The sequence below is a fragment of the Cladophialophora psammophila genome, assembly GCF_000585535.1.
Source record: "Cladophialophora psammophila CBS 110553 chromosome Unknown aczJe-supercont1.5, whole genome shotgun sequence".
In the NCBI taxonomy this organism is placed as follows: Eukaryota; Fungi; Ascomycota; class Eurotiomycetes; order Chaetothyriales; family Herpotrichiellaceae; genus Cladophialophora; species Cladophialophora psammophila.
Window position 1 is genome coordinate 1,783,935 of NW_006912926.1, and position 12,839 is coordinate 1,796,773.

At 52.3% G+C, this 12,839-nt stretch overlaps 5 protein-coding genes across 5 annotated transcripts; 4 read left to right on the forward strand and 1 right to left on the reverse strand.

The window, feature by feature from the left end:
• Positions 1-580: 580 nt before the first annotated feature.
• Positions 581-1,826, forward strand: A1O5_04292 (uncharacterized protein; the record flags this gene model as incomplete). Its single annotated transcript, XM_007744900.1, has 2 exons — positions 581-878; positions 961-1,826. The coding sequence occupies 2 exons, from the start codon at positions 581-583 to the stop codon at positions 1,824-1,826; spliced, it is 1,164 nt and encodes a 387-aa protein (XP_007743090.1).
• A 1,554-nt stretch (positions 1,827-3,380) lies between these two features.
• Positions 3,381-5,091, forward strand: A1O5_04294 (uncharacterized protein; the record flags this gene model as incomplete). Its single annotated transcript, XM_007744901.1, has 5 exons — positions 3,381-3,459; positions 3,516-3,803; positions 3,856-4,628; positions 4,694-4,903; positions 4,975-5,091. 5 exons carry the CDS (start codon positions 3,381-3,383, stop codon positions 5,089-5,091), a joined length of 1,467 nt encoding a protein of 488 aa, XP_007743091.1.
• Positions 5,092-5,475: 384 nt separating this feature from the next.
• On the reverse strand, positions 5,476-7,083 carry A1O5_04295 (uncharacterized protein; the record flags this gene model as incomplete). The annotated part of the gene is made up of 2 exons (XM_007744902.1): positions 5,476-6,618; positions 6,679-7,083. The coding sequence occupies 2 exons, from the start codon at positions 7,081-7,083 to the stop codon at positions 5,476-5,478; spliced, it is 1,548 nt and encodes a 515-aa protein (XP_007743092.1).
• Positions 7,084-7,848: 765 nt separating this feature from the next.
• On the forward strand, positions 7,849-9,415 carry A1O5_04296 (uncharacterized protein; the record flags this gene model as incomplete). The annotated part of the gene is made up of 3 exons (XM_007744903.1): positions 7,849-7,884; positions 7,946-9,146; positions 9,195-9,415. The coding sequence occupies 3 exons, from the start codon at positions 7,849-7,851 to the stop codon at positions 9,413-9,415; spliced, it is 1,458 nt and encodes a 485-aa protein (XP_007743093.1).
• Positions 9,416-10,724: 1,309 nt separating this feature from the next.
• On the forward strand, positions 10,725-12,303 carry A1O5_04297 (uncharacterized protein; the record flags this gene model as incomplete). The annotated part of the gene is made up of 6 exons (XM_007744904.1): positions 10,725-10,853; positions 10,902-11,089; positions 11,137-11,303; positions 11,356-11,671; positions 11,719-11,800; positions 11,851-12,303. 6 exons carry the CDS (start codon positions 10,725-10,727, stop codon positions 12,301-12,303), a joined length of 1,335 nt encoding a protein of 444 aa, XP_007743094.1.
• Between the last annotated feature and the right edge of the window lie 536 nt (positions 12,304-12,839).

Below are 12,839 nucleotides of genomic sequence, written 5' to 3' on the forward strand. Positions count from 1 at the left end.
ACGCCCAATAGTCGCACTTCTCACCCACCTCCACCTCAAAATAGCTGGCAGCATAGCCTGAATTTGAGCTGCCATCAGACCGCTAGCACGAAACAACCTTTCGACCCACAATAATACGCTATCTTTGAGGGTGCGGTAAAAGTGGGTCATATTCTGACAAACAATATCCGACCCCTTCAGCACCGGGGCCGAAGAGGCCTTGCTTTCTTCGTGGTAGAAACATCCATTCTGAATCCGGCGATGTATTCAAAGCAAGCCAATAGTCATTGCAGCTTGGACCGTTACAGAGAAGTAACTATTCTTACGCCAAGGGCTAAAATTGGTAGCCTCTCTTTTAATGCGTTCGACTAACAGCCAAGGTGGCTGATGAGTGTGGAGCCTTGATGCAGAAAGTCATCTTCTCAAATAACCTACGATTTTAGAAAGTGTTTTGGATATAAGGACTCAAAGTCGTTGTGTTTGTCCTTTCCTGCCTACCATACTCACCTCAGCAAGTACTACTTCATCCTAATTATCTTTTTACTTAAACCACGGTAGAACGTCCAATTAGTCATCCGCTTTCTCGACATTATCAATTCAAATGAGTTTCATCCCAGAGTTAGCAGGAGCTTTGATCCCAGGCATTCTGGGTGGCGGCAGTGGCGGCGGCGGTGGCGGCGGCGGTGACGAAAACACCAACACGGCCGACGCCACTGCCACCGCCGAATCATCGAACTCGCAATCTGCCACAACCGGGGATAACACCAACACGACTCAAGGCGGATCGGGCGGAGCAGGTGGAAATGCAGCTGGGGGAAATTCAACTTCAGGAGGAGGAACTTCCACTGCAGGAGGGGGTACGAGCGATAGTACCGGAAACGCGGTTGGGCCTGTGGGAGGTGAGTGGTCTGAAGATGAGTACAGATTTATCTGGACTTGTCCTCCAAAAGTTTGAGTGATCGGCGACCTGACAAACAACAGCCAGTGGAAACAGTGTCAGCGGCGTCAGCGGCGGCACCAGCACAGGCGGAAACACCACACTCGGCAACATCTCTGGTGGTTCTGGCGGAAGCATAGGGAATGTCGCAGGTGGAAGCACCGGGCCTATCAACAACGACAATGATTTCGACCCTGAGAATGACAACGAATTCAACCCTGAGTTTAACCCGACTTTCACGGTCAATCTGCAAGGCCTGGAGGATTGTGGAGATTATCATCAGGGCGGCGGCGATGGCCATCACAATCAGCACGGGCAAATGCAGCAAATGCACGGACAAATGCAGCAAATGCACGGACAAATGCAGGAGCAAATGCAACAAATGCACGGACACGGCATGGGAGGACAAGAGCAGTATGGTGACGATGACCCGTACGACGAGCAATACCCCCAAGGGGAGGAAGACCCATCACAAATGGGCCATTCTTCCATGCATGGGAGCTATCCCGGTATGCAAGGCACACAGGCCAGTGCCTCCTCTATGATGGGAGCGCACCCCGATATGCAAGGAATGCAGAACTATTCCATGGGAGAACAAGACTCATTCGATCCGCACAGCGAACAGGGGGCCTCTGCTGTGGGAGGGAACTACTCCGATCTGCATGCAACTCAAGGAACTGCTGCCTCTCATAGTATGGCATATGACCACAACATGGTACATGACCCTCACAGTATGGCATATGCCGCTGGTGGCATGGGAGGCTCAGGAGAAGATGAAGGATACGAAAATTATGGAGAAGAGCCAGGAGAGGAAGGCATGGAAGAAGGTCATCCACAAGAGCAAGAAGACGACGGCAGCGGATACCAATATGACCACAACTACCCACAGCAAAGCCAGGCGGTGTATTAATAAAGACGGTGGCATTGGTTCTGACAGTTGCACACTCGTTGGGCATATCGGTTGTTTGATTCTTTCCGTGATGTATGAGAGGTGTTTGGTTATGCGCGGGCGTTCCTCCTTGTTTGACCTGAAAATCACAAACATATTGACCGCCTCCGAAAGAAGAACAAGATTTCAGTCATTCATACTTTGATAGAGGGGCAAAAAGCCGAGTGCCATTATTTTACCCATTTAGCAGTGGAAACCCTGCGTAGAGCGTGCGCCAAAGGGGAAACTGGGGAGCTGATAGCTGGTATTTGTGCAATTTTTGCCGCAATCGACCACAGGATCAGGAAAACAGGGCTTCCCGTTCGCTCAGCCATACTCAAGCTTGATGCCGGCCAGTTAGTACTAAAGTGGGTGACCATTTGGGAATCCTGACTGTTGATTGTTTTTACTTTTTCTTTTGGAGGAAAGACGCGTTTTTGTGTACGTGTGTGGATATGGATGTGGGTTGGGGTGGTGTAATATTCGGCACTTCATTCCGAATATTGATTCTTGGCTCCAGACTTCGTATGGATAGAGGTGGAATGGTAAGTTGGTAGTAAGCGATGTGAGGAGAAATTGCGCGTAGCACCACGAGTGCTCTGCACTACGTAATACGTTGGTGCATATGCAAATGCGGTGCTCTCCCAGAAACTCCATCGTAGTCAAGCTATCATTACTACTAGGTATTTAACTTCCACCCTTTGTACCGCGGGTCGTTTGCGGCATTCTCCCCCCTTTCCCCTTCCATTTTCCCTTTCGTACAAACGAGAGACTATTTCGAACCAGCCAGACTGAGCCATCAGGGTTCTCGACTCTTGGAGCGTTGATCCGAACCCAGTGGTTCAAATATGATTGGGTTGTCGAGGGAGCTCTGGGCCTTACTCACGAAATGCTCAGTCACTTGTTTCTCGCATCCTTCCTCACAACAACAGCCCAATTTCGAGACGAGATCACCGTGAACGCAGCTCCGGAACCACGAGGTCTAGCGACATGCCAATGAAAGCGCCTTGGGGCGCCATCGACCAAAGAGATCACTGCGACAGAGCAGACGTGATGGAGAAGCGAGCACATTTAGGCCGCATTACAACCCCCGCACCTCAACCGACTTGCTCATTTGAACTATCCTAGATCGAAGCATATTGATGATACGACTTAGCAGCCTTTGTCAAAAGCCGAGTCTCAAGAGTTGGGACCAGGATCAGCGGAACCGACGAGCGGGGCCCTTAACGGGCTTGACAATGACTTCCAGCCATCGATGGCCAGTGCATCACACAGACTGACCTGGGGGATGTCGTCCCTTCGGCACTTTGACCAAGTTCTCCACTATTCTCGAACTCTCTCCGCGAGAACCCCAGACTCTGTACGTGATCGGTTGGCCTTGACGGCACGAAGTCTGTGGATCTGCACGAGGATTCCTCAAAAACTGAACTATTAAAGGCCGTCCGCCTCGAACACTCTCCTGTCAACCTCTTTCAAAGTCTCTGAGGCTTCGTGGCATCCTATTCTGTGAAGGGATCATCATATCTGCCAGCAAAGATGTTTGGCCTCAATAGGTTTCAACTGTTTTGTCTTGCCTATATCACGTTTGGTTCTGCTTTCTATGGCTACGATTCGGGTGGGTTTTGCAGGCTGCGATGCTCGTCGAGACCTGCTTTACTGACCACTTCATAGGCATTACCACCTCTGTCCTGGGATATTCCAGCTTCTTGACCTATTTTAAGCTCAATGCAAACACTATCGGGGCCTTCAACTCAGCATACTATGCTGCATGTGCTGTTGGGAACTTCTCCAACTGGTACTTGCCTGACAGATTCGGCCGGATACGGACGTTACAATTTGCCTGTCTGCTGAACGTCCCTGCTATCATCTTGCAAACCGCTGCAGTGAATTATGGGATGTTTGTGGCCGGGAGAGTCATTGGCGGCCTTGCTTGCGGCATTGTGTTTGCGTTGTGTCCAGGTAGGTGCAGCTTCGCTTCTTTCGTAGCCACCTGGTCTAATCTCAACACCAGTCTATGCCAGCGAGGTCGCTCCACCACATATCCGAGGCAGAATCGGCATGATCTATGCCATGAATGTCTCTCTCGGTTACGCAGTCACGGAATGGCTTGGATTAGGGTTCTATTTCATCAAAGGAAACGCGTCGTGGAGGGTCCTGTTCGGTCTCCAAGCGGTGCCTACCTTCATTTTGGGTGCATTCTCATTCTGGATGCCACGCTCACCTCGGTGGCTGGTCATGAAAGGCCATTACGACGAGGCTAAATCTGTCCTTAAGCGCATCCACGGCGGCTTGCACCATGACGATACCTTCTATGAACGTGAATTTCACCAAATCAAAGCCCAAATCCAACTTGATCAGGAAGAGAAGCTCGGCATCAAGGACATCTTCACCAAGCCTTCCTATCGCAAGAGAGTTCTTCTTGTCATGAACTTCTTTCTCTTCCAACAACTCACAGGAATCATTCCACTTCAGAACTATCAAGTCTTCATCTACCAGATCTGCGGCTTTGATGCAGTCATGTCCCTTGTTCTGGTTGGTATCTGGGGCACCGTCGTCTGCATCGCAGTCGCCTGCATGTCACCTTGGTTCGATCGCATTGGCCGCCGGTCGTCAGTCTTTCTAGCCTACAGCTTCATCATCCCAGGTGCCTTGCTCATCGTCATCATGTGGGCTCGATTCGAAGCAGGCGGTAGTATGGATCTGGGCGTGGCCAAGGGCATCATTTTCGGCATGTTCTTCCTCGTTTGGGGATATGGCGGCATTCTAAACACCTTTGCTCCATGCGTGAGTCCTCTGTCCTTCCCTTTTTAAGGGGCTCCTTCCCCCGGTTTGGCTAATAAGACTACCAGTACTCCTCGGAGATTATGCCTACCTGCATTCGGGCTGCCGGGGTGGCGTGCGGCTACGCAACATTCAACTGCATCGTCATCCTCCTTGTCCAGGTCACGCCCTTGGCCCTCGAGCACATCTCGTGGAAATACTTCCTCATCTTCGTCATATGCGACTTCATCTTCATCACCGTCTTCTACTTCTTCTACCCGGAGACAAAGAACAAGACAGTAAGTGCGCACTAAACTTCTCGTGTATATCAGGGGTGAATGATACTGACACAAGCATCCCCCTGTCACAGCTCGAAGAAATCGAAGCCATCTTTGGCGACCGAATTGCCGAGACCATTGAGGAGGCTGGCCAGCACTACGAGGAAGAGAAAGAAAAGGTCCCCTTTGCGGAGCATAAGGAAGTATGAAAGATGGGAGGGATACCGAACACGCGCGAAAAGCCCCCGCCGCAAGATATACCCAAGCTCCAAGACAATCCGCCAAGAAGGGAATTGGGGGAGTTGCTCTTGAGCATCTGATTTCACACCACAGACAATCTTTTACAACCTACTCTGGCGAGAGGGAGGGGGAAGGGAGAGAGAGAGTTTTGAAACACTGATCCTAAAAACTCGCATCCCAATCCCCATCGCGGAGGTTTGCAAATACGATTGAATAAACAACCTATTCCGGCTGTGCAACTATTTTCGCGATCTCGCTAGCTATCCCACTTGGTTCTGAGCAATATCTTTTATCTTGTCCTTGCGCAAACTACTACAAAACATTTGACTGGGGCCATCGCGTCGGTGGGCTCATTAATCTCCGCACAGACCGGGCACCATACTCGCGCCTACTCCGACCAAGCCATCTACGTACGACAGGAAGATTTGGACCGGAATCAAATTCATCAAGCCGAGACTGGGGTTCGAGCTCCTCAGCACCTGTCCACCCCAGAGCACGCGTAGATAGTAACACCCTTGCTTGGAGTAGAGTTCGAAAACGACTTCGGAACCCATGCCGGGCCAGACCATGACGTCGACTTGCAGGATACTGAGCAGGCGGGACAGAGATCCGTCGTGAGCGACGTTGTGGGTGTAGATGACAGGGGAGGTGCCGTTGATTGCGTCGCGAAGATTCTGTGCTAGCTCAGCCATGTAGATGCCATAGCTCGCGGCGGACGCCGGCAGTGAGGCGGGACTGTCGCGGTAGATGAATGAGTACTCGTATTGGCCTCTCCGGAATACTGCATCGGCGTCCGTCCCGGTAATGCAGTTTGACGAGTTGCCGATCTGACACGGCAGGGGTTTCTGGTGACACAGGCGAGCCGAGAGGTTGTCGAAGTAGTGGTCGAACCAGTTGTGCCAGTCTGGGTCGCTGCTGTTCACGCCGCTCACAGAATCAAGCTTGGCGAACAGGGATACAGAGTCGTTGAGGTGCATGGTCCAGTTCGCGGCGTCGCTGCCCACGCCATAGGAGGAGTAGAGATCATTAGCCCTGGAGCATGTATAGGCCGGCTCAAGGCTATCGACACTGTCGGGCTGGATGAGCACAGATACCAGAGCGTTACGGCGCCCGGCGTACTGGCCCTCCACGACTTGACCTGCGACCTGAGACGTGATAACGTTGTTTGTGACGCGGTACTTGACAATCGAGGAGTTGTAGGATGAAGGCAGAAAGCCGAGCAAGTCGTGATACACGCCGAAGAGGTCGCGGCCATGTTGGCGAGAGTCGTTGAGGCCTGAGCCAGAGATTTGGGGAAATTGGCACGTTCCATTGAAACCCTCTGGAGCCAAGGGGTTGGAAAGAGAGGTGTAGACTTGCCAATGGACTTGAGCGGAGGAGCCGTCTGGTCGAGGGGCACCGTAGAAGAATAAAGCCTCGTCGTCGCAATCCCAGGCGTAGGATTCGCGGGGAAAGGTATTAGACGCGTAAGGAGTGCGCTTGTGGTGGCGATGGATCTATGACTCGGTCAGTCCCAAGGCGTTGATTAGGTCAGCCACGACCCCAAGGCTACCTACAATCTCGACATATTCCAAGGTGTATCCCTGGGCGGCGCGCGGGTATTCCTGCCGTCGCGTATGAGGCATATTGCACCAGTTGTAAGTGCTGTACGCGGTCGATGCCGGGGTTATGGACGAGTTGAAGATGAATCCCTTGACACCGGTGCCATTGACGACGAAGGTCAAGTTGTTAATATGGGTGGTATTTGAAGGATACCATTCCAAGTCGACTGAGGTCGACGACAGAGAGGAGCAATTAGACTGAGCGACAACCCGATGGCCCACGGAGCCGAGAAGCAGCAGGTCGCGGACTCGCACAAACATGACGTTCTGATAGAGCTGGGAGGTGAGGGTGGTGAAGGAGGTCAAAAGGTCGGTGACGAGGCCTGTAAAGACAGAAACAGGTGGTTGTGAGGGAGGCATGGTACAGCTGACATGGTCATGGACTCATGGACTCATGGTGTTTTTTTGCCATTTGGGTGCTGGAGCTTGCATCCGCCACCTTGCTGGGTGGACGCTCTCCCGCCTGCCTTGCTTACTGCGGCATTATTGGCAGCGTATGCGAGGATTCTCAGTATGGCATGTCGGTAAAGAGCAAGGTTGCAGCAGCTTTGAAGCGCTCTAGAGGCGCGGAGGATGCCCAGGATGCCATGGGAAGAGCAGGAAAGAGGTCGATGGCGGCGATTTGATGGTTGATTGGCTGGCAGCGATAAGGCGGGAAACGTGCACCGAGGGCGGGCAGTGACAGGGGCGAGCAATGAGAGACGCCGGTGGCATTCAGCACGGACATTAGCACTACAAGAATGTCCTCCGCATACCGAGTACTCGCTCAGTACTGGGGAGGTGCTGGGTAGTTGCTAGCTTGAAATGGAGGGGGAAAAGCGGCACGACGTGCTGGACGTGCTACTCCCTTCTGTCCCATTGTCCGTACCTGCTCGCTGGCTATTTGATATTGTTGGAGATGGCAATGGGAAAACCAACGCCAAGCTTTCATCTTCCTCGGAAGCCCGCATGCGTCGACGCTTCTCGCTGCGGGGTAAATAGTCGATACTAAATAACCCCTAACTACTCCATACTAGGTGACCATGTACTACATACCCAGTACTGCTGCTTCACCTTGTCGCTGACATTGACAACTTTTCTCTTCAACCCATTGAACTCGACATCTCCATCCCTCAACCAGTCAACATGGCATACCAAACCAATCTCTTCATCAACAACGAGGTAAGTCGTCTTCGCTCGCATCCGCTTCTGCCGTCAAGTCCCATTCACCAATCCAAACCAGTACGTTCCCTCCTCGTCGGGAGAGACCCTGTCCATCTACAGCCCCAACGATGACACACTGGTCACGGACAAAGTCCAAGTGGCCTCCGAGGCTGACGTTGACCGTGCTGTCGCCGCCGCCAAAGCCGCCTTTCCAACCTGGTCATCCACCCCGGGTGCAAAGCGAGCCGCCATCATGCTCAAGTTTGCCGATCTCCTGGATGCCAATGCCGACCGCCTCGGAAAATTAGAGACGGTATGCATGGGCCAGCCCATCACTCTCGCAAAGGGTTTTGTTCACGGCCCAGCCGCAATCTGGCGCTACTATGCTGGTTTCGCTGGCAAGATCGCCGGGGAAAGCTACCCTCCTGAGGGTGATGGCTCCTACAAAATCGTCGCCTATGAGCCACTTGGAGTCTGTGCTGGGATTGCTGCCTGGAACGGTACCCATGCCCTTGCCGCCTGGAAAATGGCTGCCGCTCTAGCTGCTGGAAATACCTTCGTCTTCAAGCCCTCGGAGAAATCCCCACTGGGTGCAGCACTCTATGGAGAACTGATCAAGGAAGCCGGCTTCCCGCCCGGCGTCATCAATATCGTTATAGGTGCCGCACCAGTTGGTGCCATGCTGGCATCCCATATGAGTATCGCCAAGATTGCCTTCACTGGCTCTGCCGCCGGTGGACGAGCAGTCCAAATCGCTGCGGCCAAATCCAATATGAAACATGTCTCCCTGGAGCTGGGAGGCAAATCTCCCGCTCTGATCTTCGACGATGCCGATTTGGACAATGCCCTCCTGCACAATTCCGCAGGTTTTCTGCGGAACTCTGGACAGGTTTGCTTTGCATCGTCAAGAGTCTTCGTGCAAGAAGGTATTGCCCCCAAGTTTATCGAAGGAATCAAGAAGGCTTTCGAAGATGCGGCCAAGAAAATGGGAGATCCTTCTTTGGCTGAAACGGCATATGGCCCGCTGGCTGACAAGAAACAATTCGACCGCGTCATGGGATTCTTAATCGATGGCAAAGCCGAGGGCATTGAAGTCTTGACTGGAGGAGGGAGAATGGGCGACAAGGGCACCTTCGTGCAACCTACCGTACTCCTTAATCCTGATGTCAGGAGCCGCGTCTTCACCGACGAGATATTTGGACCTGTAATTGCTGTCAAGACATTTAAGACTGAGGAGGATGCCATCGCCATGGCTAACGATACCACGTACGGTCTTGGGTGTAGGTGAAAGCTTCCTCGAAAAGATGAAGACGTGCTAACAGCAGCAGCATCTGTTTTCACATCCGATATTGCTCGAGCATTGCGCGTGGCCTCCAAGATCGAGGCCGGAAATGTGGGAGTTAACCAAGCATATAAGACAACTCCACAGACGCCCTTTGGTGGTTACAAGCAATCAGGGCAAGGGAGAGAAAGCGGCTATGAAGGGCTGAAAGGATATTTGCAAGCCAAGACCATCGTCATAAATATGGAGTTGCCCAAGAAAGCATGAAAACTGGCCGAGGGCCCATCAATGACAGTGACGAACTTCCACCACGCTGTCTCTTCAACAACCGAGCAACTCTTGCTCTCAGACATCCTAGGTAGGCAGGAGTAAAATTAGAAATGTCTTAGTGCATTGTCAGGCACCTTAGGTAGTCATCCTGGAGAATCGGTGCATCTCCGCGCTCAAGTTGATGCTTTAATAAATCGATGCAAAAAAGAAAAGCTGTCCCTCGAGAGGCAGCGTCGAGCCTTGCCGCAATCAAATTACGTCTTCGGCAAGTATGCATCCCCAAATAGACGCATGCTATCCGCACCGAGCTCTTCGAAAAAAGCCGATATGCCTTCGCCGGAGGCATAACAGCATTGATGGAGGTCAACCAGGTGTGGTGGTGATCATCACGTGGATCGGCATAAGCAGGGCGATGTCAAAGACCGTGCCTGCGACACTGACCTGCATAGTATTTCGGAACAATTCAAACAGCAATTTGCGGCCTGTGCTTGTGTTTCCAGGCCATGAATTTAGGCAGACACGATTCAAATGACGGCATTGGGAAGAACCCAATTGTTTGGTATGCGGGAATTGCAACGCCGGATCCTCGTCCTTTATTTCCCGAATCGCTTTGGTTGCTAAGAATGATGCATAAAGGAACGCGGCAAGCTGATTGCGATGTCTCCGTCGGGGTTGAATTCGACAATTCAAAGATCTGCTTCGGGCAAGAAGGAACTCCGCCCGGAGCAGAGGGCATCTTTCAGGTCACGAGCCTCCCCTCAGGAATTCAGTTGGGGAGCTAGCAAGGCTCAGCGAGTAGCTCAATGTCCCGAGTATTGCACCTAGGAAACTTGAGATGATGGGTGGAGGTAGAGGACCAGCTCCGTGTTGGAATGTGATGTCCTGTTTGAATCCTTTGAGCTTGCCGTTGGGATGGGCCCCACAACCAGCTCAGTAGAATCTCGTGCCTCAACGCTCTTGACCCTATCAAAGACGGCTGTATCCAGAACGACCGTTCCTCTGACGCGTGAATCTCAACCGCTGCGCGTGGACATTCCTCCACAGCTGGCGGTAAGGCTAGGAATTCTGGTGCCAGAGGAGACCGTTGCCCGGCCCGGCGTAACTCAAAAAAGCCTAAACACCGTGTCCAGGCCTTGACAAGAAAATGGTCACCTTAGAAGACCCCGCGGCTGGAACCAAGCTCTTGTATTCGTGAACAGGCGAATCAGGAGGGAAGCCGCTTGGATCGCTATCTAAGGCCTGATATAAAACGCCGGCCCCGACAGACTTTTTGCAGAACAAACCCAAAACCCTGTCTCAAGAAAAGATGGGAAGCACATTTCCTTTCAGAGTCATCATTGTAGGGGCTGGTCTGGGCGGGCTCTCCTGCAGCATCGCATGTCGACGTCAAGGACTCTACGTCCTTGTCTTGGAAAAGGCACCAGCTATCACCGCCGTAGGTGTAATCACACATCGGAACGGATCATATTGACTGAGTTGAAAGATTGGTGCGGGCATCCAAATTCCGCCGAATGCGGGAAAGATCTTGCAAAGTTACGGTCTCTTGCCCTTGTTCGAAAAGCCTGCTGTTCGGCTGGAATGGCATGATATGAGAAGATACCAGGATGGGAAGCTCTTGGCTTCGAGACCTGTAGGCAAAGAATTTATCGAGCGGATTGGTGCACCATGGATGTGGGTTTTGCCTTGGACCAGTGATCGAACGTGCTGATTGTGAACAGGGTCATCCATCGGCAGGATTACCATGCCATATTGTTGGACGAGGCAAAAAGGCTGGGAGCGGAGATTAGACTCGATGCCAACGTGACAGCCATCGAATTTGACCGTACGGAGGTAATACTGTCTAGCGGAGAAGCTATTGGGGGGGATGTGATCATTGGAGCCGATGGTGAACGATATCCCCCAATGTCTCTGCTCGTGGCTCTACTTAATGTTTCTAGGGTTATGGTCATCCACACGAGATGCCATTCTTGGATACCCTTCGCCGCCAAGTGAGACCGGAGATCTTGCGTATCGGGCGACCTTCTCGCGCCAACAATTACTGGAATTAAATGATCCGCGCGTGGAAGACCTATGCACCAAGAAGAAAGTGACGATTTGGATGGGGCCGGATAGGCATTGTGTGTTCTACCCTGTCCGTGGCGGCGCCGAATTCAACCTCGTCCTGCTTCGACCGGACAATCTTCCAGCGGGTGTCAGGAGCGTCCAAGCGGACCTTGACGAGATGAGGATGACATTCGAAGGGTGGGATGAGATGTAGGCTGCGGAGTACCGCTGCCAGGTTCACATGCTGACCTTGGTAGCTTGCTGAAACTGATCTCGTGCATTTCTTCGGTGTTGAAATGGAAGCTTTGTCATCATCAAGAGCTCGAGAAATGGACAAGGGTGAGTCCCATTCGACGGTCGGAAACGTCGACTGATAGCATCGGGCGCAGGATCGCATTGCGTTGTTGGGCGATGCCTGTCATCCGACTCTGCCATACCAGGCACAAGGGGCAGCAATGGCGGTGGAAGATGGCGCTGTGCTTGGACTTCTGCTGGGCCAGTTTGCGCACAAGTCAGCTAGCAATCACGTAGCTGCGGAGTCGAACGACCGGGTCGCAGCCGTCCTGCAGCTGTATGAGAATCTGCGAAAGTCGCGGACCACCGTCAATGTGCTAGGAGCCGTCACCAACCGGAATTATTTCCATCTGCACGACGGACCGGAGCAGGAGGAGCGGGACGCAGCTCTGGCAAATCTCGACTGGTACCGCAGCAGTCAAACGAAGTGGAAATGGTTAGATAGCCAGTATCAGGCAGATCTGCTGGGCTTTGACGCGCTCAACAATGCAGAGGAAGCTTTTAAGAAGTGGTGGGCAGAGCTAGAGACTGCGCAGAGGGCAGGATGAAGATGAACGGAGGCTGCAAAGTGACTGCTGTTTTGTCGGCGTTGCTGTCAGTTTAGTTGTCAGTTGTTACGGGACATCTTCGGGTATTTTTCACCTCGTTACAGCAGCATCTTCGCGACTCGGCGACTACGACAACCTTCTGCTCTCAGGGCTCAAGGCGTGAAGTCCTTGAAGTATTATGGAGCACTATCGGTCGGAAAATCCTCCGGCCTGGTGTTTTGACGACCTCAGAGCCAAGCAGCACAAGCTTCGAACTCCAGGGTGCCATCTTCATCTCATCTCAACGTCATCCTTCCTATGTTTTGCGTAGTGGTGACGATCATGATGGATCTGCCGGGAAGCACACCGTTCGGCATGATATGTCATGAGGCTCTCTGACTTCGATGGCAACGAGGCTGTTGTTGTCTATATATGAAACCGCAGGTGAGTCTGGGGCGGGACTTATGGGGTATCGAGCACATACAGCTTCTGCAGAGAATCGTGAACAATCCTCACAACTAGCCCCTTTTTCTTCGCAGTCTCCATTCCTTGATTCT